The 27,690-nt window shown below is 41.1% G+C and overlaps 2 protein-coding genes across 4 annotated transcripts; one reads left to right on the forward strand and one right to left on the reverse strand.

Moving 5' to 3' along the window:
• Positions 1 to 701: 701 nt before the first annotated feature.
• LOC116058573 (C-C chemokine receptor type 6-like) lies at positions 702 to 2,844 on the forward strand. Of its 3 annotated transcripts, XR_004899049.1 has the most exons (3): positions 702 to 815; positions 1,247 to 2,547; positions 2,606 to 2,844. XR_004899049.1 is itself a non-coding variant. In XM_031311463.1 (2 exons), the coding sequence occupies exon 2, from the start codon at positions 1,307 to 1,309 to the stop codon at positions 2,405 to 2,407; it is 1,101 nt and encodes a 366-aa protein (XP_031167323.1). In that variant the 5' UTR covers positions 702 to 815; positions 1,247 to 1,306; the 3' UTR covers positions 2,408 to 2,844. The 3 variants fall into 3 exon arrangements, 2 of the variants coding, with proteins under 2 accessions (XP_031167323.1, XP_031167330.1); XM_031311463.1 differs by having other exon boundaries at positions 1,247 to 2,844; XM_031311470.2 differs by having other exon boundaries at positions 706 to 815; positions 1,298 to 2,844.
• Positions 2,845 to 9,277: 6,433 nt separating this feature from the next.
• On the reverse strand, positions 9,278 to 26,930 carry LOC116058558 (renin binding protein). The gene is made up of 11 exons (XM_031311441.2): positions 26,758 to 26,930; positions 24,188 to 24,293; positions 23,986 to 24,061; positions 23,199 to 23,274; positions 20,798 to 20,970; positions 18,257 to 18,484; positions 17,480 to 17,561; positions 15,560 to 15,735; positions 14,153 to 14,284; positions 13,799 to 13,886; positions 9,278 to 9,661 (listed from the first exon to the last, which is right to left on the reverse strand). The coding sequence occupies exons 2-11, from the start codon at positions 24,286 to 24,288 to the stop codon at positions 9,585 to 9,587; spliced, it is 1,209 nt and encodes a 402-aa protein (XP_031167301.1). The 5' UTR covers positions 24,289 to 24,293; positions 26,758 to 26,930; the 3' UTR covers positions 9,278 to 9,584.
• Between the last annotated feature and the right edge of the window lie 760 nt (positions 26,931 to 27,690).

Genomic DNA, 27,690 nt, shown 5'->3' on the forward strand with positions numbered 1-27,690 from the left:
TCAAATTTAATACACTTCTATACAAAAATAAACTTATATACAATTTAAAATACATTAACAACAAAGTACACTTTCAAAAAGTACATTTAAAAAATAATTTGATTACTGCTAAATTAGTATACTTACTTTTTGGACTCTGAAGTTGAACTTAATTACATCTATTATGAAGTATACTTTTAAAAAGTACATATTAAATACTCTTTAAATAAAGCACAAGTAGAAGCATACTTGTTTTATACTTCATGTACTTTATTCATATTTCTAATACACTAAAGTATACTACTTTTTTACCTGGGAATGGGTCAGTCCAATGGCATTGCACCAAAAATATGGCAAAAGAAACTGGCATCAACTCTCTCTTAATACATCCATGGCAACAACAAGCTGAGCTAGCTGGCAACATAATGCAGCTATCCTTCTACAATCGCTCACCAAGTTGACTGTCTTGCTAACTGACGGCTTGCCACCAGACAAAAAGTTAACCCGGTTTATTTAAAGTTCTGCATTTGTTTAATGGACTTCTGTCTGACTTTAGACCTACTGTATCTTAGTCTAGAGACACACACATAATAGGATAGCTCCATCCATGTTGTTCATTTCCACAAAGATCAGCTCTGTCAAGCCGAGTTGCTATTGGTCAACGGAGCACATTTGCATGTCAAAGTTGAAACCTGATTAAAGTATTGTTTCAATTTCACAATGTCTTTAAAAGCAGCTCAGCTGCCAAAGAAATGCTTCCTCCAGGCTGTAAACCAGTCTGACCAGCTGTCGACGTATGATCACTGCCTCACATTTCTCCGTTGGCTTCCTCAAAGGTGCGTGATTGATTTTATGTTTTAAAATGCAAATGTTTACATCTTCAAAGCTTCAGGACTCCAGTTATATTTCTGATGTGCTGGTTTCTGTGACCGAGAACATCAAATATCTTAACAAAACATTAATAACTGAACCTTGTACCTACAGATTGACTTCTTTTCAGTGTCATTTAGTCAACTCCTTTTCCTCTGCTACCATCTGTCATGTCTTTGTACTAAATATGAAGCTACAGCCAGCAGTTGTTTACTGTAGCTTATCTTGAAGACTGGCTGTTGTCTTTAATTTCACCTGCACAAAACCTCATTAAGTAAATTAGAGTAGAGCAGTAAAATATCTTTAATCTTGTGTGTTTGTTTTCCCTTTTTCATTACTGAAAAGCTAAATCTTTCATCAACAACACTGATATCAAACTACTGAATCACTCCATCAGAAATCATCACTGCAGTTTGATGTTCTCTCTCTGATCTGTGGATGTTTACAGTGGAAGAAGATGGACAACTCAGAGGAGGAAATGTTCTACCAATTAGATTACGACTACAACGACACTGATGTTGACTACCTGATTGCACCTTGTTCATACCAGAACACGCACAGAGTTGAGCTGGTGGTCATACAGTACGTCCACATCATCATCTGCATCCTGGGCTTCGTAGGGAACAGCCTGGTGATCGTCACTTATGCCTTCTACAAGAGTACCAAGTCCATGACGGACGTCTACCTGCTGAACGTGGCCATCGCAGACTTGCTGTTCGTGGTGTCGCTGCCTCTTATCGTCTACAACGAGCTGTTGGCGTGGCCGATGGGGCCGGTGGCCTGCAAGCTGCTGCGCGGCTCCTACAGCGTGAACCTGTACAGCGGCATGCTGCTGCTCGCCTGCATCAGCACTGACCGCTACATCGCCATCGTCCAGGCCCGTCGTAGCTTCAGACTGCGCTCGCTGGCGTACAGCCGCCTCATCTGCGCCGTCGTCTGGGCCTCCGCCCTACTGCTGTCCATCCCAACCTTCTACTTCTACAGCTGGTACCAGCCGTCCCACAGCATGGACGCCTTCATGGAAGAGGAGGAGAGAAACCAGACCTCCGGGCCTCCACAGTACATCTGCGAGTTCAGGTTCACGGACAAAACCACAGCATTGAATACCAAGATGGCGGTCCCCAGCATCCAGCTGGCCGCGGGCTTCTTCCTTCCGCTGCTTGTCATGGTCTGTTGCTACACCGCCGTCATTGTCACCCTGCGTAAAGCCAGAAGCTTCCAGCGGCACAAGGCGATGCGAGTGGTGCTGGCCGTGGTGGCGGTTTTCATCGTCTGCCACCTGCCCTACAACGTCACGCTGCTCTACGACACCGCCAACATGTTCGAGCTGCAGTCATGCCAAGAGTCGGACATCCTGCAGGCGGCCAAGGTGGTAACGCAGACCGTCGCCTACCTGCACTGCTGCCTGAACCCGGTGTTGTACGCCTTCGTCGGGGTGAAGTTCAGGAACCACTTCAGGAGGATCTTCCAGGACCTGTGGTGTCTGGGGAAGAGCTACAGCGCCCCGCCGCTCGGTGAACGGATCCAGCAAAAAAGCGGCTCGTCTTTCACCATGTGAGGACACCCGGCAGGTTCATGTGTTGACTAGAAACTTCCCTCCTTGAACCAAATATCCAGAAACTTTCCTCGTAGACCCAAATATCCAGAAAGTTCCCTCCGAGACTCAAAGATCCAGAAAGTTTCCTCCTAGACCCAAAGGTCCAGAAAGTTTCCTCTTAGACTCAAAGATCCAGAAAGTTTCCTCTTAGACTCAAAGATCCAGAAAGTTTCCTCTTAGACCCAAAGATCCAGAAAGTTTCCTCTTAGACCCAAAGATCCAGAAAGTTTCATCTTAGACCCAACCATCTCTGGAAAGGTCTGCAGGTCTCTGGAGGTCCAAACCTGACTCAACGCTGTAAATCATTTAGTAATAAATGAGTAGTAATGCTTCATGCTGCAGGGTAACAACAAATCTGAGGGATTTTAAGATATGATTTAAAACATAATAAATTAGACCAAAAACAAATTTAAATAATTTAGAGCATGGATCTTCAACATGGGGTACGGGACCCCTAGGGGGGTCCTCAGAGTCAATGCAGGGGGGCTTCCAAATTATTGTTAAGTTTTTTATAAAATTAAGAAGTCCTAAAATGAACTGTGTTGGGCAAGTTACTTCCAAAATGTAATACATTATAGATTACTAGTTACTGTCATTTGAGAGTAATTAGTTATATTACAATATTACTGTCTCTGAATTGTAATGCGTTACACTACTTTTGCATTACTTTTGAGTTACTTTCAGCAAAATAACAGGGGAAGTTTGATTTGGCAGCTAGCGTGTGAATTTCACCACCGGATCAATGAAGTCTCCTCTTTATCCACTTTAATACATCATAGATTATTCATATTTTGTATAATCAATATAGATATGCAAAGTAACTAAAGCTATAAAAAATAGATAAGTAAAACGTATAATAGGCAAGTAGGAGAAAATGAAAATACTCAATTAAAAGTATGACATTGTTGTAAAATGTTTGTAGCACTTGAATAAGAAATTCATGTTGTTTAGTTTAAAACACTCTAAAGGAAATGTTAAATTATAGTGTGATTAAAACTCACTATTTACATTATTTACAGTACTTGATTTACAGCTGGTTTGTGAAAAGGTAGCCTACACAACCTTATTTAACAGTAATTTAGTTTTACTGCGAAACGTCACAGGAAGTGCTTTTATTTTGAAGTAGGCTACACGGAAGTTGTCTGTTGTGTAGCCAAAGCCTGTCTACGGAAAGCCATTCCACTCCCTATTAAGCCCCATTGTACCTACTTTGGTTGCAGTTCCACCAGAGTTCCACTGGGGGTGATCACGGTCCAGTGCAAAATGAATGGGACTCTATGGAGCTAGACGGCTAAATTTGTCTCTTTCGCCTGATTGTCGTTGAGAAATCTCAGATTTGATTGTAGTTTTTGCAAGTTCAACATGGATTATAGGTCAAAAGTTGAATGAACGAGTACTTATGCCCTTTCGATTTGTTACAGGTTGAGTCTGTCGGTACACGATCCGTTCTGCACATGTGCAAAATGTTCGCGCATGCGCGGTTGTACGAGGATTTACGACACTGCACGATCTGTTCCACGCTTCCGGTCGACAGCCAAGCTAACGTTAGTTTCGCTAACAGCTAATTCGGCTAACCGCTAGCTGACAGCTAGATTCAGTCTAAAATAACGTTAACTCAACTGCCGTTAGCCTCCACAGGCAAGCTAACGTTAGTTTAGCTAACAGCTAATTCGGCTAACTGCTAGCTGAGACAGCATGTAATAACTTTAAAAGACCCTCAAAATAAAACTTGAAAATAAACGTTGACATATATAACAAACACCTAACATATATAACAGCTGTTACGTCAGTTCTACTTTACTTGTGCTCATTTAAAATACAATCACTCAATACTTGTCTTTATTGTTATTACTGTGAAGTCTTAATTTAGCTGTAGCCTGCTTTTCCCATTACGTTTGAGTTAACGTTATTTTAGACTGAATCTAGCTGTCAGCTAGCAGTTAGCCGAATTAGCTGTTAGCTAAACTAACGTTAGCTTCCCGGTGGAGGCTAGCCATAGGCTAGCGTGGAACAGATCGTGCAGGTCGTATCCTCGGTAAAACAGTATTATCTTGCGCATGTGCAGAACGGATCGTGCAGGCAGAACGGATCGTGTACCGACAGAGTCGTTGTTGCCCATAACACGCTAGCATTCTGCTAATGAATGCTGATTGGTCAGTGAAGGACTGATTACGATCGGAGATCCTGCTTGATGGCATCCGAAGCAGAACCAGAATGCCAGAGTGAATATTTCGGCGTGGTCTTTAAAACATTAGCAAACTTCTTTCTAGCACGTGTATTGACAGGGAGAGCCTAATCTGTCAGCTGTGTTGTCGATGCCTCGAGAGAAAAAAGGAAGCGACTCAGAGCTTGCCGTAAAGCAGAATCTCTGGCCGTATATGTGTATGACGTCATTGACATTTTAAAAGGCTTTTTAGAACAAAAAAGCCACTTTAAAAAAATCTAACACCCAGCAGTGTGTATTTTCTTAGCCTTTTTTCTTAAAAGTGGATTTTGAGGGGTATAGCTCCATAGAGTCCCATTCATTCTGCACTGGCCTGTGAGCGCCCCCTATATGGAACTCTGATGGAACTGCAACCAGTTCAGAAGCCGGAAGTAACGAGAGAGTGGAACTTCTTCCCATATTAGAAATTCTTTGGTGTAGCCTAATCTCTTGCTAGCTTACTGAGATGCAGTCTATGGATGCAACATGTCCGTCAGGCTCAAGTTGTTCACTTTCTTGTTTGTAAAACTGCAACATATTGAACAGTAAATGGTCACAGTAAAAGACAAGCGCTTTTGGTCGTCATTCGAAGCCATTCCACTACAGGCAGAGTTACTCTCTACGGCTGATAAAATGCAATGATATTTACGTGTAGCAAGCCTCAACGTTAATTCCCGACATGTTTATATCGGTCAGCCGCTGACGTACCGTCACCTGTTGGGACATACATGCTGTCCGTACCGTCACCTGTTGGGACATACATGCTGTCCGTACAGTCTCTGGTTCTAACCACGGGAACAGAAACAGGACAGTTCACTTCAACGCACCGTAATAATTCCTGAAAATAATATCCATCTCGCAAATGTATTTGTCTCTACAGTCATCTCAACCATCGAATACAGCGACAGGAAAATAATACGGCTTTTTTTTTTCTCCTGTGAAGAAATGTGTCGCGGTGTTGGTGAATTCTTAAAAAAACAATGCACCACTAAATGTTGCGTTAAAATGCGTTGTAACTCGCGTTACTGAGATTGTAACGAGTATAATATTACCGAAATTTAATTAGTAATGCGTTATATTACTGCGTTACAGTAAAAAGGAATACATTACTGTAATTGCGTTACTTTTGTAACGCGTTACTCCCAACACTGAAAATGAATCCAACATATTATAAGCAAAGTGTTGAACGGAGGTTCAGTTGAAAACCCCAAAACAGCTAAAACTATATTATTGCTTAAAATATATTAATCTGTGTGAGTGCTTGAAAACATATTAATCTGTATTGCATTTATAACAGGACAGATAGTGTGCTTTAGAGAAATGCAGTCGGTTGAGTGGAAAGGTACTGAGAGGTGAAGTTCATTTTTCCATTGCTGCTAAAGTGAAGAGAACTGACAGTTTGTGCAGAGCGGTGTGAGAGGAAGTCGGCCGACCACAAACTGTTGACCCCCAGCTGCATATTCTTTATGGCACGTGGTGTTTTTCAGCCCGGTCTCACGGCAGTTCATGTAAATGTCACGTTATTTTTAATATATTGATACGTGTTCACAGGGACGTTTTTTCTCGTTTTTTAAGTGGTGGCCAGCACGAAAATGTGAAGTAATGCGTTTCAATGGGAAGCATATTTCGTGGTCACAGCACGAAAATGGTAGGGAGTAGTATAAGGAGCCGAAAATCCGCGTTTTGTTTCCCATAGTCTTCCTAATCACAACCGTCCCGTTATTGTCGCGCGTCCCCAGCGGCCATCTTCCGGCGTGTGAGGCGTCCTTTCCCTCTATATAGTAGGGGATCCCTGCTCTCTCTCTCTTTCAGTTAAGGGGTCCTTGGGTTAAAAAACATTGAAGACCCCTGGTTTAGAGACTTTATTTTGGTTTCTGGTCAAAATTTGCTTTAGATTTTCCAGATGTCAAATCAAATGTCAGATGAACTCTCTGTAACCTCCAGTGACGACTGTTAAGATTTTATTCTTTGGACTTTTCTGTTTGACCTTCCCGTGATCATGCTCTTTGTTTCCTTTAGACTTAGTTTCCTGTCAAATTTAAGTTATATCCAATTATTTTTTGTAACATTGAAAGCACAGTAGAGAAACTGATGCATGTATTGTTTATTTGTGCAGTAAAGATGTATATGAATACATTTTTGTTTAAATGCAAGCTGTTTTTTCTTATTCATTTATGAAGTCCAAAACAAACAACAAAGGTAAATTGTTCTCTAAACTTGAGACCAACGCTGTAATTCTGCGTGTCAACACCAGATGACAGCATCCTCAAAGATTGTGAAGAGGTCTCACTCTTCAGCTCTTTCAGGAAAACATGTAATCCTCCCAGATCACTGTTGTTTTATTATATATATTATAAAACCTAATTCACAGTTCATAATCTTCAGTGATCTGAAGGAAATCGTTTTGGCACAATTACTTGTTATGATGGAAATGTTCAGTGTATATTTTAAAACTCCTCTACTTTTTGTGGAATGCCCCAAAATTCATTTTATTCACGCAAATTCAAGATAGCAACAATAACCCTTAAAAACTCTTAAAACAACTACATAATATCAGTCCGTTTAAATCAATATACTGACAGACATAACGTCATAGGAAACAAAAATATAAACAAAATAATACCACAATAAATGGGTTAAGTTTGGCTAATAAAATGAGCCAAAATAAATGACAACTTAAATCTATTTTTTAAATTGCAAAACTGAAATCTGAATTTGTGACCATTGAAAAGAAATAATCAAATTCAGCTTTCAAAATGGCAAATCACAAAATTAATATTTTGTTTTCACAGAAGTGCATTCAGAACAAAAAAAATGGATACATTCAAAGTAAAATATTAAGTATTTAATAATAAGTATTAAGTATTTAAATACCTGTGTCTCTGATTTGCTTCCGTACGATTGCTCCGTGAAACTGAAATGAATAGGATGTAAAGATACATCATCCTTCAAAGTTGGCTGAAAAGTTAAGCGTGCATGTAGAAGGCACATTTTTATAAAACAGTTGTTTGTTTTTTGGTGTTAATGTTTTAATATGTATGATGAGGGAGGGACAATGTTCTCACACCGTGAAAGGTCCTGGGTTGGGACTCCATCAAGTATACAGAGTTGTTTCTGTGTGGAGTTTAAAGGTTCTCCCTGTGTCTGCATTCACACCTGTAGTTTGTTTGCTTTGGTCCGAATCAGTGGATGAGTTTGTAAACTTGGAGCGATGCCCCCTTGGTCCTGTTTCATTTCACACTGAGAAAAATCCAAGCGAACCAGAATGCGTCACTACAAGCCACGCAACGTTCACTCCTCTTAAGGCGCTGACACACCGGGCCGAGAATCGGCCGTTGGACGGTCTGGTGAGGTCAGTGACTCGAGTGTGTTGGGTGTGTTCCGTGCCGTCGTCCGTCCGAGGGGCCGTCGTCCTTCATTTTGGCCGATCTGACATGTATAATCGACGGGGCGGGCACTGCCGGCAGTCGGACTCAAATGACCCATCTGATTGGTGGAGAGCTAACCTGGAAACGGGGAGCGGAATGAGCGTGACTAGAGTCTCTCAAAATCTGACGAAAATCTTTTAAATCTTTTAAACTGACCAGATTCAGCAACTGCATGGCCTATTTCTCGCTTAAAATGTTTTCCGCCATGACAGTCTGTCTTTGAATTTCCGGAGAAACCAGACCCACGTGACGCGTTCATCCAATCAGCTGCCGGTTTTCATTTTTGGGCAACAATACAGATTAGCGCCACCTGCTGTTATGGAGACGTATTACGTCTCATTGCTATGGTGTGTTCCGAGGCATTTTTTGACCAACTCGGGGACACTGATCAGTCCAACTGCCTTTTCTGCCAAGGGTCGGCCGTCTGGTCTATGTGTCTGCAGCTTTATTGGTCAGATGATTCTGGGGCGGGAGCAAGAAACCAAATACTGGAAGAAGGTCCTGTTTGTTCCTGAAGTGCATGTTTCTTGCATCTCCATGGTCAAACCAGCTCATTTCATTTAAATAATCTGACATTGTTTCGCCAGTGATGTTACTACGTCTGCTCTGCTCACGGAGTCTCCGCTCTGCTCTGAAGGCGTCTGTCTCCCAACTTTAGGGGCGGCTGGTCTGACCACGGAGATGCGAGTGACAGCGAGCTTGACCGCTGTCTATTTCTGTGTCAGAAACATTGCAAGCTGCTACAGCCATTTAGCTCAGACTTGCGGAGTACACATAGTTGGGGCAGTTTCGTGATCGGATCGTTCCACTGTTTGTTTGAAAGCGTGCTCCTCATCAAGGAGGTCTCGGTACGCGCGTTTGGTCCGCTTTTGGTGCTCATCAGAGCGTGTTTGCTGCATTCACACCTTAAATGAACCGCACCAAACGATCTTTAGTGCGATTTAACTGAACTAAATGAGGCCGGTGTGAAAGCCCCTAAATTGCGATTCGAAGTCAGTGCGAGTGTGAATGTCTGAATATCAGCCCTGACGCAGGATTTTTCATATTAGGTATCCTGGATCGTTGCCTCCTGTAATTTTGGACAATTCAGTCAGAGCAGCTTATAAAATTCATCACAGGAAGAATGTTAACAACACAAACTCAATGGTAGGATATGTCCACAGCTACTTATAGGCAGAATAACGTGATGTCAGGCAGGTGCAAAGTAAGAAAAACCATGATTTAGTTTGACCAAGAAAGTTATAGTCCTTTAATGTCAATATAAAGACAGTGGTGGCCAGAAGCTATATAAAGAAGACTATTGTTTTATGCAGTAATATAGCTTCACAACAAATGTTATAAGCTGCTCAGTGACTGGATGTCTGTGATGAGATAAACAAATAACTTTACAGCGAATGCATATTTGAAAATTAGTGCAATTTGCTTTATAACCTGATTCTTGTAGCTTGATTTAGTGAACAGACAAATCAGATTCAATCCCATCAATACAACATTCATGGCAGAATGCTCAGTCCTTTGTGTTGGCCAGTAGATCATCCAGCATACGCTCACACATGTACAGGCAGCGAGGCACGTGGAAGAACCCTAAAGAAGAGAAGAGAAACACACAAATATCTTACTAACCCGGAAAAGCAGGAAACTGCTCCGGGGCCTCAAGGGTTGCGTTCGAAATTCCATGCTAACGTACAATTTAGTAGCTAAAACAGTATATGAGTCCGATACCTAAGTATGAAACCAATAGTACGCGAATTGCATACTATTTCTGGTTAAATATTACAGTATGAATACTGGAAACTACACCGGCATACATATCCCACAATTCAATGCGGTAGTAACGATAACATTCACAGCACGGACGAACGGACAGAACGGACAGAAACCAAGGCAGCTCTGTAACGTCAATAACGCTCTAATTTACATTTCTACATATTTAAACGTCTGTTGGTCTAGTTATTCGCCTCTTTCAGCAATTTAAGCGCAATCTGGCAATGCTGCTAGAGCGGAGGTTGGCAGGGATTACCATGGTTACGCGTCTTCGACGGAAAGAAGGCTCTCAGAAAGTGATGTTGAAAATTACAGCTTAGTGAGTCTGAAGAGATACACACTACTGTTTATTTACACAAAAGTACTGTACGTTGAACAACAGCTTACATATAATACTTACTTAGTAGTACAGAGTATGCGATTTCAGACACAACCAAGGGCGACATGTTCACTGTGTGGCTGTTAGTTTCAGATCATCTGTTTGGTAATACTGTATGCATCACTAAAGCACAGTATAAAGTGAAATGATCAGCGTTTGTTTCTAGCTGTTGGGGAGTAGTACTGCATGTATGAAAACAATGTTTAAAGCCTTTAGTGCCTCCAGAGGGAGCTGTGTGACGTCTGATAAATGGTCTCAAGCGATGTCATGGTGCATTCAGGTGCACCTCGTTAAAAACAAGAAACTCCAGCTGTTTTTGTAGAGTACCCTTCTGCCATCTATTGTTTCTTCTAGACACTAAGAAGAAACTGACTGGTAACGTAAGTTATTGGTATTACATTTAAATGACAAGAGATCACTTGAGGCAATATATCAGCCTCCCCCCCTCTGGAGCTCCCTCTTTAACATATATGGTAGTACTCCCCAAAACCTGTAAACAGACTTTGATGAGTAAAATCAGTGGAGTTCCCCTAAGAGTCTTGGCTTCACGCAGAGCTCCCACCTAACATCACTACTACGAGAACATCACCTGTTCCCAGCGGTGGACTGGGACCAAAAATCGGCCCTGGCATTTTGGCCCAGACCGGCCCACCACATAAGATCACAAATACCATCCGTCCTTGCGCTCCCTTGAATATGTATACCAACTCCTACTCCTTAAAACTACTAACGCCATGTATATATATATATAATATATATATATTTTTTTTTATATATCATTTCACAACTGAAGAGGCCCTGTGCTTTAATTTGAAGGTCTATCATGAGTTTTTGTCTGCCTAAGCAGATAGAAAAGCTACCATTCTCGTTAAGAAAGTTTGCATGATGTGCAACGTTTATATAGGCTACTTTAAGGACACAAATGCACAAGCTTAAGGTTTGATGAAACTTAAGGTGGTGTTTTGCTTATTATTAAGATGTAGGCTACTTTGATGAATGAAAGGTAGGCTAATATAGCCTAATAATAATAAAACGGTGAGAACATCATCTCAGATACCCGCGTGCTTAGCCAAACTAATGCAATCATACAGTATAGCATGCCTACTTCTTTTATTGTTGTAGTGTTATCATCAACAGTTTGTCCACCACTTGTTTTTGGCTCTGTTTTATCAAGGGGCAAAGTGTTTTAAGGGGAGTTGTGCTTACCGCAGGTTCTAGCCTCACTCCCTCATCTCTGTCTCTCTCCTCCTGAATCTCCTCCTCACTGTGCATGCCACTGACACCGACACCACCACCACTATCATCAGCCACGGGAGCTGATGAAGGTCCTGCTACTGCTGAAAACATGTCTGTCAATCTGACACATTTGGCAGCGTCTGCCTGAAGGGCCGGTTTCTTTTCTCACGCAGCTTCTCTGCACCTTTATTTCATTTTCGCGTTTAGACTCGTCTTGCTTCCTATCTACAGTGCCTGACAAAAGTCTTGTCGCTTATCTAAGTTGTAGGAACAACAAATAATAACTTGACTTGTAGTTGATCAATTGGAATCAGAAATGGTTTATATGAAAGGCAAAGGCTTCTGGATTATGCTTATTATACCAAAATAAAGTTTTGTATCATTCATTGAGTTTTATCATTGAATTAGGACAGAAAGGTCAGATTTGGCTTGGACAAAAGTCTTGTCGTGTCTTTATATGATTCAACCAATCACAGATTAGAGTTTCACCTGTGACAACTACTGTAATTAACACATTCCTGGGTGTGTATAAAAAGAACTCCAGCACACCAGACCTTCATGTGAAGTGCAACCTGACCTCTCACAACATGCCAAAGATTCAACCACAGACCAAAGTGCTGATCATCAAGAGCCTGAAGACCAAGTCTGCTGCTGAGGTGGCAGACATCTTCAATGTATCCAAACGTCAAGTGGAAAGGATAAGAAAAAGATTTGAAGAAACTGGTGAAGTTCATGACAAGTCCAGGTCAGGCAGACCCCATAAGACAACTGTTCGAGAGGACCGTTTGTTGCTTCGACAGTCCAGGGCCAGCCCTTTTTCTGGGCTGGCCACCAGAAACCCCTGTATCTATAACAACAGTTTGTCGAATTCTCTCACGCAGTGGCCTCCATGGCCAAATTAGTGCTCACAAACCAGCATTAAACAGAAGACAACTAAAAAAGTGTGTTGCATTTGCAAAGGTCCACAGCTTGGTGAAAGGATGGACAGTGGAAAGTGGCAGAAGGTTGATTTTTCTGATGAATCATCCATTGAACTGCATCCCAATTGCTGCAAATACTGCAGAAGACCTGTTGGAACCCGCATGGACCCAAGATTCACCCAGAAAACAGTCAAGTTTGGTGGAGGAAAAATCATGGTTTGGGGTTACATGCAGTATGGGGGTGTGCGAGAGATCTGCAGAGTGGATGGCAACATCAACAGCCTGAAGTATCAACAAATTATTGCTGCCCATTACATTCCAAACCACAAGAGAGGGCAAATTCTTCAGCAGGATGGCGCTCCTTGTCGTACTTCAGCCTCCACATCAAAGTTCCTGAAAGCGAAGAAGGTCAAGGTGCTCCAGGATTGGCCAGCCCAGTCACCAGACATGAACATTATTGAGCATGTCTGGGGTAAGATAAAGGAGGAGGCTTGGAAGATGAAACCAACGAATCTTGATGAACTCTGGGAGTCCTGCAAGACTGCTTTCTTTGCTATTCCAGATGACTTCATCAATACGTTATTTGAGTCATTGCCGAGACGTATGGATGTAGTCCTTCAAGCTCATTTTCTTTTTCCCAAGGCACCATGACTTTACGTATGCTCTGATGTTATTGTAGCATGTTTGTGTATTCACAATAAAGTATAATTTCTACCGTACATTACTGTATTTTTGTATGCGACAAGACTTTTGTCCAAGCCAAATCTGACCTTTCTGTCCTAATTCAATGATAAAACTCAATGAATGATACAAAACTTTATTTTGGTATAATAAGCATAATCCAGAAGCCTTTGCCTTTCATGTAAACCATTTCTGATTCCAATTGATCAACTACAAGTCAAGTTATTATTTGTTGTTCCTACAACTTAGATAAGCGACAAGACTTTTGTCAGGCACTGTATTTGTGTACTTCCCAGTTCTCCTGTCACTGACTGTGTGTTTATCTTTCGCGCCGCGCACCGTTACGGACTAGTCCATTTCATTGTGAAAGTAGGGGGTGTATGGAAAAGCCTAGCCTATGTGATATTTTTGACTAAAGTGTTTTGGGCCAGCCCAGTGTCAATTGAAAAATCAGTGGGCCACTGATCTAGTCCTACCACTTTTATGGGCCGGTTCATGGGCCGGACAAAAATAAATGTAATTAAAAAAATAAATGAATAAATAAAAAGTGTCGATAAAAGCACATCGGCCCACCGGGAAAGTGCCCGGTACGCCAGATGGCCAGTCTGCCCTTGCCTGTTCCTCGCTGTTATTGGTGCCCATCTGTTGTCTTTATTGTCTGTCTTCCACTAGCATTACATTTGACAGGTTTTTCTGTTGCTTTAGCATTCAGTTAATTCTCCATCGCAATAACGTTCTTACCTTTAAAGGGGCCTCCTTTAAAATCCAGAGTCACTTTCCCTTCTTGTGTCAAATAGCCAAACCACTCGCCGTTCTTAGCATCAGGAAACTGTAGAAACACACACACACACACACACACACACACACACACACACACACACACACACACACACACACACACACACACACACACAATATTATGCCTAACTCGTATGAAATATATTTTATATTTCTACAGTACATATATAAAAAATTCTGTATATTCACCAAACACACTTCAAAAGTTCCATCCACATAAAGTATATGTGATCTTTTAATGTGTATTTCCTAAAATGTTGAATACCGTAAAATAAGTAATGGAAAATGTAACCTCACATGGTTAAAGGTGTATTCATACACTTGAGAGAATGTCTCCAGCAGCTCTGGCTTCTTGGTCTGACTGTAGGCCATCAGGAAGGCGATGAGCGCCTCACAGTGGGGCCACCACAGCTTCATACTCCACTCCAGCTGCTCAAACACACACGCAGGATCACACAGAATGCATTTTATATGTATTTTAAGATATGAATGTAATTACATCAGCCAGGCAGCAGGGGCGGTGTGGGTAAACAAGTTAGTGTTCTGCAGTGCAAGGCAGTGAAACAAAGGTCATTTTTTAACGCAAGGGCTGCTTGATTATGGATTTTTTTTTTTTTTTTTTTTAAATCACATAATCGCAATTATTTCTGTCAATATTGAAATCAGGATAATTTCACACGATTACTCATTGAGTAATTTTTTAAAGATTATTTTTTTGGGGCTTTTCCCTTTGTTATATAGTGACAGTGGATAGACAGGAAAGGGGAGAGAGATGGGGGATGACACGCAGCCAAGGACAGCAGGTCGGATTCGAACCCGCGCCGCTGCAAAGGACTCAGCCTACATGGGGCGAACACTCTTACTGGGTGAGCTAGTGGTCGCCCCAAGTTATTGCATTTATTGAACAGTAAAACAGTTGAACACATCAACAGTGTAAACACCTTCAACTGCGACATTTCCCTTTAACACTTTTACTGGTTGAACTTTTTGAATTCCTCGTTCAGAACACAAGACAAAATAAGAGTTCACTTGCAAAATGTAATAACCGGTTTTCTCGATTATATTGTTTTTGTGATCGTTAGGAGCCAAAATCACCCCATTGAACGCTAACCAGGAGTGCAAAATTAGTATAATAAATGACAACTGTAGCGACAACGAGTAACTGTCAGTTTGTCAGGGACACAAAGATATTTGGGATTTTTTCCTATTTTTGTACTTTCATTTTGGCCTTTAATTCTCGTGAGTAGGCTAAGTTTAGCATTTCTGTAGCCTATTTTCTGTTTACACTTGCCATCTGAGGAAAATGTGTCAATGTCAACATGCAACAGCATCCACTGTCTGATATAATAAAAGGCTCGATGGTTATCTCCACAAGACTAAAGTTATTTGCATGTACTGTCGATGTGACCTGAGTCAGCACCTGAGTACGCTGAGGCCCTCGTGTACGTACATTTGCAAACGTAGCGTTATCAGCGCCATAGCACGCTGTGATACTTCAGCTTACATCGTATTTACCAAACCTGCTGTTCAGCGGGTAATCAGCGCCTTTCTCCGCCCACTATACCGTAAATTGTGCTGTAGCAAAGCGTTAAGTACTTGTGCTATGATACGGCTGAGTGCAGACTGCGATATTCCCACTGCTGATGCTATGACTGTTTGAAATTATTCTGATGCCAATATGTGTGAATAAATAAATAAATTCACCTGTGTGGGGCAGTGACCATCCACATCCAGGAAGTAGAAGAGGCCTCCGTGCTCTTTATCCCAGCCCTTCTGATACGGCAGCTCCACAAACTTGTTGATGGCCGTCTGCCGGAGCTCTGCGTCCCCCTGCTCCGCACTGACCTGGAGCAGGAACCAGCCGGCCTCCAGGGCATGGCCTGAGTCAGGCCGGGTCAGCACAAAGGGAAAGACCAAAAGAAAATGGAAAAATGTTGGCAACAAAGAAGAGGAAAAAAGCTCAACCCCAAGCCTCCCCCACACACACTCACTGTGCTCAGGCCCATAGCAATTATTACATAACGGTCTAATCGTCCATTTCAACAAGAAATAAAAGCTGATTCTTTGTTTAACTAACATAGCTAAATTCTTAAGGCGTATGACTGGTAATTGTTGACAGTGGCAGTTCTACATTGAATTACACTCAGGGCGAGACCCCCTTTGAGTGTCCACCCCCCCTAAATTTTTTTGGTGTATATTTATTTAAGTTCAGATAACCTATACTGTCATATTATGTGCAGAATTGTGTTCATTGTCTTTTGTCAATGTTGGAGGTGGAGATTGTGCACCTTAAAAAGTGTTTCCTGTTGTAATTGCAATAGTTCAATAACTGGATTCTCTTAAGTGTGCTTTTCAAATGTTCTAATGAAGGATTTGTGCAATTGAGAAATGTTCTCTTTCACTTATGTTGTATATAATAATATATGTGCCAAGAATATATACAATCAGATATATAAAACATCTAACAAGAGCAGAGAGCAACAATAATATAAAATATTAAGAATAATATACAAATAAAATATAGAATATTCTAAATAGCACAAATCCTTCATCATACAAATGTGAAAACACACTAAAGAGAATTTAATTATTACACTATAGCACTAAGAACAGAAAACACAAACTAAAACCTGACCTTTCTGCCCTTCCTTGATGCAAAATCATCAATGATGTTATCGTATGAAATCTGCTCCCCTATTGAGTGATTGATATTGATGACAGAAAGGCCAGTTCCTGGGACATAGTTGACCTCAGGTATGACTTGATCAACTTTAGTTTTGAGGATACTACACATCCTGATAAAGTTCCCTTGGCCTTTGGAATTAAAATAGCCCCACATCATCACATACCCTTCACCAACTTTATCAGGATGCATAGTATCCTGGATCCATGAAATAACTGGCCTTTCAAAATAAAAATCTGCCTGCCTCTATGGGAATTTAACATAGGGGTGTACTCACTTTTGTTGCCAGCATTTTAGACATTAATGGCTGTGTGTTGAGTTATTTTGAGAGGACAGCACATTTACACTGTTATACAAGCTGTACACTTAATACTTTACATTGTAGCAAAGTGTAATTTCTTCAGTGTTGTCCCATTAAAACATATAATGAAATATTTACTAAAATGTGAGGGGTGTACTCACTTTTGTGAGATACTGTACATAAATAAGATGTATCCTGGGATTCATTCAAAACTTTAATTTGTTTAAAAACGTAATAGATTAAAACTTTTTTTTATTTGACTGAAAGAGACAATTATATTGTTAATCGCAATTATTTCTGAGACAATTAATTGTAAAGCAAAATTTGGAATTGTTACAACTCTGGCTGCGTTTGCCATCATCTCACTGACTGATAGATTAGTTAGTCAACTTTTAAATGAATCAGGACTCAGCCTACATGGGGCGCACGCTCTTACTGGGTGAGCTAGAGGTTGCCCACAATAAAGTTAGATTTATTATATATTGGATTGTTTGTCTCAGCTTCGTGCCGTTTCTCATCACTTCTAACGCTGACTCTTTTTCTTTTCTTTGAATCTGTTCATGTTGTTCCAGTTCATCAGAGTGGATGGATGCTGTGGATGAACTGTCACCAGCTGGAACATCACGAGTCAAGTGTTTACCTGGGTTCTGCAGTCGGCCCTGGCAACCCGGCAGCTCTGCTCCCTCTGGTGACACATTCTCTAAAATAGCTGTGCCGTCTCTCTGTACCAAGTCACAAGAGAAGAAAAAGGAAATGTTGTAATCAAATTCAAACAGGACACCCAGGTAGATCCGCTAATTATCGGCCCATTTCTGGCGCGATGCTGTGACGCGAAAGGTGAAAAAAATGCGGATCACAGTTTCCCAGAGTCCAAGAGGACGTCCTCAAATGTCTTGTTTTTGTCCACAACTCAAAGATATTCAGTTTACGGTCACAGAGGAGAGAAGAAACTAGAACATATTCACATTTAACAAGCTGCAATCGGAGATTTGTGTACCGTTTTTTCATGAAAATGACTGAAACCGATTCATCGATTAACAAAATAGTTGCCGATTCATTTATTAGTTTGCAACTAATTGATTAGTCTTGCAGCTGTACTGAATATCTTTCAGTTTGTGGACAAAACAAGACATATGAGCACGTTATCTGCTGTGTTTGAAACCGTTCCCTATCACGGAAACAGTGCACTATACTATATTGTATGTTCGCCATTTTGTAATGGTGTTCGAATTCTCCGCGGTTAACTTTAATTCACTTTAAAGTACCCACAATGCCCTGCTAATGTGAGTGTACATACATTTTACTCCAGTATACCACAATGCAACACGGTCTTTTCCCCGCGGAGAACAAAAAGCAGAAGCACCCGCGAAAATGGAAAAGGAGCAGCCCTGGCATCGGTCATGATCTGTGTCCATACCTGGATGTGTTGTAGAATCTGCTGCACGCACCAGCTGGCCAGCTCTCTGTACTTGTGAACGACCTCCTGACCCCGGCCGTCAGTCAGCTGTTGCACCAGACACAGCAGCATCATGGGAACGGCCATGCTGTTGGTGGGAACGTCTCCGGGAAGCTGGGGCCTGCCCAGGCCTGACGAGTCCTCCTTCACCCAGTAGATCAACTGCTCCATCAACTGCTCAGCCTCCAGCTAGCGACACAACAGGGCAGAGTGATGGTGTAAGAATGTGTGGGCGGTTATAGAAGGATCTAACACGCTCAGGCATGTTTTAGTCTCGCACTGCCAGCTCTATCTCCACATGTTGGGTAAAGTCTGGCTACACCACAGATATATTCTGGGATAGGAGAAAAAAAATGCTCTGGGTTGTTTGCATTTCTTTAGTCCCGCATTGCCAGACCTTCCTCCACAGCGCTGCCAAGGAGGGTCTGGCTAGTCCACGCAGCATTCCGAGATGGGAGAAAAACGTGCTCTGGTTTATTGGCATTTCTTTAAATCGTCTTGGGCGGTGCTAAGCTCCAGACGCAGAGACGGTGGCTCTGCTAAATAGTCTCAGGAAGGAACTTGTTTTGGTGGAACATTTGCACCCCGCAAAAGAAAAACGGCACATACAATATTAAATTAAGTTAACTGTTGACACAATACAGTAACGTGAGCTATTTAAATTAGCTGATACATAATTAAACCTCTTTGGATCTTACCAGTGTATCTCCGTGTGTACTTCGTCCACAGCTATCCCACCAATCAGTTCCAAAATCTCCCAGTTAGAGAGGAAATGACCTAAACATATTCTTTGTAAATCTTTACAATCATTCCCCGAAAGAACCAAGCAGGCCTGACTTGTTGCACGACCCACATTTTCTGTAAAACCTGTCATCCTTAGCGTGTAACTTGATTGTTTGAGAACAGCTACACAGAGAATGGAAGGCGAAGGACATCCTCAATAACACGCAAAATGTTAGCCCTAACTCCCTAATAAGACATTTAAAGTAAGTATTTTTTAAACAATGCAAGGAGAAAAGTTAGGACATGTCACTAAAACTTTGAGGACCCGGGATATTCATACCATATTTCATTGCCCTCTAGCAATTTCTGTCACCGTCATTTAGATAGTTATAGATACAGATGGATAGACGGACTTTATTAATCCCAAATTGGGAAATTATTCTGTTACATGCAGCAAGTTACTTCGACATACACACATACTCACACACATACAGAAAAAATAAGAAATCGACTAGAAATAATAAATAAGATAAAAAATAAGATAGCAAAGATAACAAATGCCAGAACATCTACATTTACATCTGCTTACTATCTTGCCATCATATATTGTAACTAATTATAGATGTACGTGCACTCCGTTCATTAACGTAACTATGTAACGTTAGCACGCTGATATCGAAACAAAACATATTACACGTAAGGAAACACTTATTCTAAATGACTTTTAACTGATCATAGTTTAAGTATTGTTATTAGGCCCTATCTTGCACCCAGCGCAGCGCAAAGCCCGATGCGAGTGTTTTTGCTAGTTTAAGACCGACGCAGTTGTCAATTTACCATCCAGCGCCCACGTCGTTTAAATAGCAAATGCACCTGCGCCCATCTGTGCAGCAATGGGCGTGCTGGTCTTACAGGGAGGTGTGTTCAGGTGCATTCTGGGCGTGCTGGTCTTACAGGGAGGTGTGTTCAGGTGCATTCTGGGCGTATTGCTATCTTGAGGCAGCGGGAAGTGATCACGCCATTGACCAACAAAAACCTGGTCTAAAGTCAATAACGCAGCATTTCATTGTTATTTTAACAGTGAATTAGTAAAATGCGCGCGCACACTATGCTTGTTAAACACACAGGGACGCGCAGCAGCACACAAATATGCAAAAGATTTAAAATACAAATATTACGGTGCAAATCCTCCATTGAAATAGCAATGCGCCAACGTCCAAACACGCCTGGCTTTTAAAGGGAATGGGAGATGACGCTCTGATTGGTTTATTACATGTTACAGCCAAAACACACCTATGAATTAATGAAAGTACAACCCTTTTGAAACATGCGCCCGGCGCACGGACCCCTTTTCCCGCCGTTAAACTATAAAGTGGATTCGTACACGCCCTAAATGCACCTGCGCCAGGCGTGCGCTTAGGTCGTTAAAATGGGGCCCGAAATGTTGTAGTATTTCTATAGTATTATGTTTGGAAATTAATTTATTCCATCCGCGTACCACTACAGGAAGCTTGCGTACCCCCAGTGGTACTTGTACCACAGTTTGAGAACCAGTTTAACATACAATCTAGTTTAAATAATGCTGGGCACCTGGGTAGAGCGGGCGCCCATATATAGTGGTTTACTCCTCGACGCAGCAGCCCCAGGTTCAACTCCGACTTGCGGCCCTTTGCTGCATGTCATTCCCCCTCTCTCTCTCTCTCTGCTTTCAAGTCTAAGCTGTCCTATACAAATAAAGGCCCAACAATAATCATAATAGTTTAAATAATGCTTTCGTACCTGCATGTCCTTGTCACCAAGGACCCTGCCCAGTTCATCTATGGCCATGATGTAGAAACACTCGCTGAATATAGTCCTCTGGATTTTGACTGCTTTACCATCTCGTGTTAGGCAGAAGGCACACTTCCACTGGCCGCTGGAGACACGGGCAAACTTTCTCAGGAACGCTCCTCCTAAGATGCAGAATAGAACAATAGAACATTATCCTATAATTAGACACATCAACATGAGCTATAAATATGAATATAAATCCCTTATTTAGACATCAATATATTACATTGCTGGCTTCATCTACCTGTTAAAGTATAGCTGTCATTCAGACACACTGTTCACTTTATGGCTGCAAATAACGATTCTTTTCACAGTCAATCTGTCGATTATTTTCTCGTTTAACCGATTAGTTGTTTTGGTCTATATAAAGATGTCAGAAAAATGTCGAGATGACGTCCTAAAATGTCTTGTTTTGTCCACAACTCAAAGATATTCAGTTTACTGTCACAGAGGAGAGAAGAAACTAGAAAAATATTCACATTTAGGAAGCTGGAATCAGATTTTTTTTTACTTTTTTCCATTTAAAAAATGACTTAAATCAATGAATCCATTATCAAAAAATAATTGCCGATTAATTTATTAGTTGACAACTAATCAAATAATCTTTGCAGCTCTAGGGCTTCATATAGACATAATGGGAAATGTAAAAGCCACAATGCCGGCTCCTTTTTGCTGCTAGAGAACAGTGGTTAGTTTAAATAGTAACGGTATGAAGGAAGAACCGTGTTTTTTTTGTCCATTCAACCAGGTGATCTACCACGGCGCCTGGTAAGTTCATGTTGTATGACTTACAATTTCGTATATGCATTTATATTTATTTTTGTGATGATATATTAAAGCAGGGGCAGGACTTAATAAGCATTGTGCTTCTCCTTCTCAAACACATGCTTTTTGTGTTTTTCTATATATTTTTGTGTTCTACGTTATTATTTTTTCTCTTTTGAAGTAGGTTGATTATTACAGAATCTGCTATTCTGAATCATTCAGAATACATACGGGCGGGTCGCTCGAATGACGGCTGCCATGTTGCACCTCCATCTTTAAAATACATTAGCCAAAGAGGGACATACCTCCGCCTTACGCCCTTTTACACCCCGCACCGTGACGAATGCCAGGGGGAGATTACTCGCGAAGGAAGCGAAAAAGAGAATTAAAAAGGACAATGCAACAAGACTAAAGTTAATATTGGAGTGGCTAGAACAGCTGCGTGTAAACGATGGAGATACTAAGAGGTAATTTTGGGTTCGGCCACCGTAGGACTTAAAACATGATCGGAATGGGAGGGGCTAGAAAGTAATATTCAGTTGGTTGTCATATACAATTCCACCACTAGATGGGAGAAATTCTTACACAATGTAGCTTTAAGTTCAATAAATGCAACATCTTTCCAAAAGCCAATGAGTAATCTTGTTAAGTATTCATGATTTTAATCTTGACCAAAATTATTTTTTTCTCCATAATCGAGCAGTCCTAGTTTTAAACTCAAAGAACCCATGACTCTTTGTGGGCACATCCTACTGTTATTGTACCATAAAACCATTTCAAACCTTCCTAACTAGAGTTACAAAGAAATGGTGCTCAAGCTAAAAGCATGGCTGTTTTTCTTAGTAGGCTACTTATAAAGATAACATTTTGCTGACCCAAGGTTTCCCTTCTAAGAGTGACTAACTTACTGCACATGTTGTGCACTTTACCGAGCCTTGGTGATGATAAACATAAAAGCACAGAGCAAACACTATCATGACCGTCATTAATCACCTAAGTCTACAAAAGAAAGAACACCGCGCTGCACCATCTGTTGCAAAGATTCCCCTGTGGATGTGCAACAAAATTTGAGGTCACATCGAACAAATGTTAACGTTAACAGCTGAACACCCAGACTTTTATCGTGAAAATATACAAATATATAAATCTGAATCAACTGCGAAGAACTAATTTGCACTCTGTGTTTTGCTAAGTTTACAAATGATTAGTCTTACAAATGTTTCCAAGGGATGGATTGTGATGACTGGCAATTTGTCAAACATAAGTTAACAAGCCAAAGAGGATTTCAATGGGACTCCCGCAGGTCACGGTTGTACCGCAGGAGTCCTGTGGTACGGGAGTCAATTTCACTGTTGGTAACGTGATAGGGACGGAATAGAGCATAGAAATCAACGGGAGCGGGCGGGAGTGGGACGGAGCCGGAGATTAAATTAAAAAAATGACGCTGATGTTGTGAACCTATGAACTATTATTATTAGTCCATCAGTGACGCAGCCGAGGAGAGAACCGGAAACGTGCTCTCTCGACACTTCAGTCGTGCTAATACCAACAGGTTAGCTGAATCAACCTTTACATTCACACACACCAGCTTTGGCTGCTTCGAGGATTTCAGGCTTGCGGAAGCGATCCATGGTTCGGTACAGGCGACAATACATCCACACCTGTGAAAAAAATGAGCCAAAATATTCATCTGATGACCACATTTCATACAATGGATTACTTGTTTTCCAGTGCCAGCATAATTCTTATGGGTGTCACAATTCTCCAAATCCACGGTTCCATTTGACTTTCGATTTTACGGTCACAATTTATCGATTTAACTTTTTTTTTATATAGCAATGCCACAATAAGAGCCACTAAATAGCAGAAAGGTACTTTACAACAACTGTTTAAGTTTCTCAAAATTACAGAAATAGTATTGAATGCACCATTAGTTTAACAAGGTGTACATGAACGCACTATGTAGTCCCGTTGGAGCACACATTCTTTACCTTTGTTGTTTGTTTCCGTTACTCACTCAAGGGGAAGGCAAACTGACTTCAGTAAAAGCAGGAGGATTTTACAGTTTGTTGTTTCTCCATCATCTCTGACTCCGGCAGTGGCCCTGCTGTCTGGAAAAGAGCAGCTGCAGGCTACCGCAAAGCTAACGTTACCCTGTGTCTGCAAGCTACACGGTGTCCGTTTTTTTTCTAAAGGACGTTTTTTTTCATTCAGACGTGCACAAGTAGGCGAGGGTGGAGAGAGAGAAAAAAATATTGGGGGAATCGCCAATCCTACTTCTGAGTTCGATAGTCGAAAATCGAAAGCTCATTTTGATCGATTTTGGATTTTAAATCGAAATGGTGACACCCCTAATAATGACAGAGACTTACCTGTCTACCCTGCAGCCAGACGTACTTCAGCTCATCATAAACCTTCCCATCCCGCCCGATACAAGTAAAGAAGCCTCTGAAACACAAAGCACAGCTTCACTTTCAGCAAAGAGGCAATCATGCACACTACAAACAGCTGTACACAACTGCTTGGCATGCAAGTTGGTGGTATTGTAGGCATGTAAAAGTGTAACTACAGTACCCATATATAGTGTCATGAGAGTATTTGAGCCAGAAGTCCACTGCGTTGTCCAGTTCTTTACGAATCCGCTCTCGATACTCCTCCAGCTTCACCACAGACATGGTTCCTTTCAAAACCAACATGGAAATCAGTTTCTGGTAAAAAGGTATGATGTATACTTATTTATGCCTTACTTACAATAATACTTAACATCTTACGGAACAGGAATCCTAGTGAATTATTTACAACAAAAGTGCTCTGGTTAATAAATAATAAATGCAAAAGGAATGGGTTCACACAGCTCACCGTCATCCTCAGCTGAATATTTTGGTAAAACAATATCGTAAGGTGGGCGCCCGGATAGCTCAGTTGGTAGAGCGGGCGCCCATATATAATAATATATCATAATAATATATCATAAAAAATAATCTTATCAATCAATATCGTAAGGTAACAACAAGGGCATTTAGAGAGCGCAGACCTCCGCCAAGGCCATGCCCTATCTCAGTGTTTACCAACCTTTTTAGTCTGAGGTACCCCCACAGCCCTGTCAGATGAACTTGGGTACCCCTTCATCAATTCTCATGTATTTATCTATATGTAAGCACTATTTATTATATAAAAGTGGATATTTTTAATTTTCACATGGTTTGGTCAGCAATCCTATACTTTGAGCCTTCTAGGCTACTACTACTTGGAGTTAAGCTCCGGTGGGCGTGATGGTGCAGTGGATGTGACACATGCCTTTGGTGTGGAAGATCTGGGTTTGATTCCCGCTGCGATACATAAACCAACGTGTCCCTGAGCAAGACACTTGACCCATAGTTGCTCCAGAGACACGCAACCTCTGATATATCGCAATTGTAAGTCGCTTTGGATAAAAGCGTCAGCTAAATGACATGTAATGTAAATGTTTCAACCATTACTTTTAGCTAACTATTTCATGTTTCAGCTATTTTAACCGGTTCTCCATCACTTTTAGATAATTATTTGAACTGCTTAGTCATTACTTTTAGCTAGTAATTTCTACCATTTATTCATTACTTTTAGCAAACATTCTTTGCTCGCTTGCTAACTAGTTTTTATAAACTCTTACATAACTGCAACATGTAGTGTTCTGTGTGAATTTCCACATTGTGGGATTAATTTGGAATCGTGAATCTTGAATCAGGTGTTACAGTTGGCTTAATGAATGGACATCAAATTTTCTATTTTTTTTCAAATTTGTTGAGCTACTCTACAATCTCTTCACGTACCCCCTGGCAACAGTAGAAGTACCCCTTGGGGTACAAGTACCCCCTGGGGTACAAGTACCCATGGTTGGCAATACCTGCCCTAAGAGAAAAACAATCTGTGTATCCAGTATCCACTCCAAAATGTAATGGGTTTTTCCTTCGGCACTTGCTACACCCTTCCATGGAAGTTTCATGGAAATCGGGCTAGTAGTTTTGTGCATATGTGAGGCAACATTCATTCGTTAATTCAAAAGGCTTTTGTTGTTTGCATTTTGCATTTAAATTTTTAGATCTTTGGCTTGTTTTTTTCACACAATAAAATTAGCTACCACTGCGGTTGTTGTTTTGCAGCTTCACTTAAGACTATTATAAAAGTCTCACAGTAATTTAAACGGGTGAATAATACAATTTTCACCCTGTACAGTTGGAATGAATGGGTAACTGAATTATTGAGACAAAAAACGTTTTTGGTACCAGGCTGTAAACATGTTTAATTCGCCGTAAAGTTGGGCATCTTAACATGGGAGTCTATGGGGAATGATTCCCTTTTGGAGCCAGCCTCAACCCTTGTGTTGTCCTTCCGGGTCAAAAAATTAACACTTTTTTTTGACACTTTTGTCACTAATTTTGCAGCGTTTTTGTCTCTTCAGTGGGTTTTTTTCTCCAATGTTTTTGTAGCATTTTTCCAACGCTTTTTTTTCCCACTTCCACCAAAACTTCCTCATTTTTGGAATTTATGGTCAATACACCTCATGTAGCCTATATGAATTTATCTAACTTTGGAGTTAAAAAAGCAGAAAGCATGAATAATTTTGACAAATATTTAAGATCAAAGGAAAATATGTTGATGGATAATCACAGACTGTCAGAGTCAGAATAATTCTATAAAATTAAATAAAAACACCAAACATTCTATAAAAGTAGTAGGCTAAACTGATCCTTAATTTTACTTGTGAAGAGCGTTTCATGGAACCTTTCGTGTTACTTTTGGGCAATTTGGTTGAAAGGATCTCAAATGTTCTGATATAGAAACTTTGGGTCAAATTTGACCCGAAGACAACAGGAAGGATCGAGGAACTACAGTTTTTGGCTCTTCCGCGTCGGCTTCATCTTTTTTGGCACGTGAGGTTGCCGCTTGGGCTAAACGCACAAACCACACGTGTTACGGTGGCAGCTTTCGCCGTCAAAAGCCCATATTTTGGTTTTGAAAACTAGGATCCGCCCAAGACTTGTTGTTCCTTAGTCTCGTTAAAAAACACTGCTGAGTCTTCATGCTGCAGCAGTCTCTCACGACTCCTGCATGTTCAGTGGTTCCGTACAGACCGGGCAAAAACATGCAGGTAAAACTGCTCTTACCTTCGGGTCCAAATACAGACAGACGGTGTAGAAAGAGACCTGGTCCTGGTCCTGGTCCTGCAGCAGCGGTCTCTGCACTGTCACATGACCGGTGCTGATACAGCGGCTCTGGAGAAGGAAGTAGAAGGCGGACCACAGCGGAGATGAATTAGACATCCATGGTTTAACCCTTGGACTGTATACGACTTCGTCACGTCTTACTGAAGTAATCACTGCTATCAAAAGGCTGGAATTTGCACACATGGCATAGATTACTTTATTTGTTTTTAAGATCCTGTAGGAATCAGGATAGAGGGGAACGTATTGTGCAATATGGGAAATGAAAGAGCACATAAACATCTCTCTCTCTCTCTCTCTCTCTCTCTCTCTCTCTCTCTCTCTCTCTCTCTCTCTCTCTCTCTCTCTCTCTCTCTCTCTCTCTCTCTCTCTCTCTCTCTCTCTCTCTCTCTCTCTCTCTCTGCATGGATGGTTCCCTACAACGCTCTTTGCAAGTAGGGAGAGCGGGGTATGTTGTCACACTTTTCACACTGTCTAACATTTACTGAGCACCATACATCAAAATGGTGTAAATCTCATACCAAATGAAAGAAGGAAGTCTTGGGCACATATGTTGTATTCATAACATCTTCATATCTTATCTCATTACGGAGTTGTAGACTGTTGAATAGCGAGTGTGCACTTGTGACAATTTGCCCCATCGGCGGGTAAGTTGTCACACTAGGGTGGGTAAGTTGTCACACTAGATTATCTAAAAAGAACACAACTACTTAATTGTGATATTGATTTTAATTTTTAGACTCAAACCAGAACTGGAAATATAAACATTTGTGCCTGGAGAATCTGGAAAAACAATTATTTCAATCCAAACAATGCACATTTCAATCAAAGCACATTAAGTGGCAAGACCACTTTACTTTGAACTTCAAACTCAAA

The sequence above is a fragment of the Sander lucioperca genome, chromosome 12 (genome assembly GCF_008315115.2).
Source record: "Sander lucioperca isolate FBNREF2018 chromosome 12, SLUC_FBN_1.2, whole genome shotgun sequence".
NCBI classification, from domain to species: Eukaryota; Metazoa; Chordata; class Actinopteri; order Perciformes; family Percidae; genus Sander; species Sander lucioperca.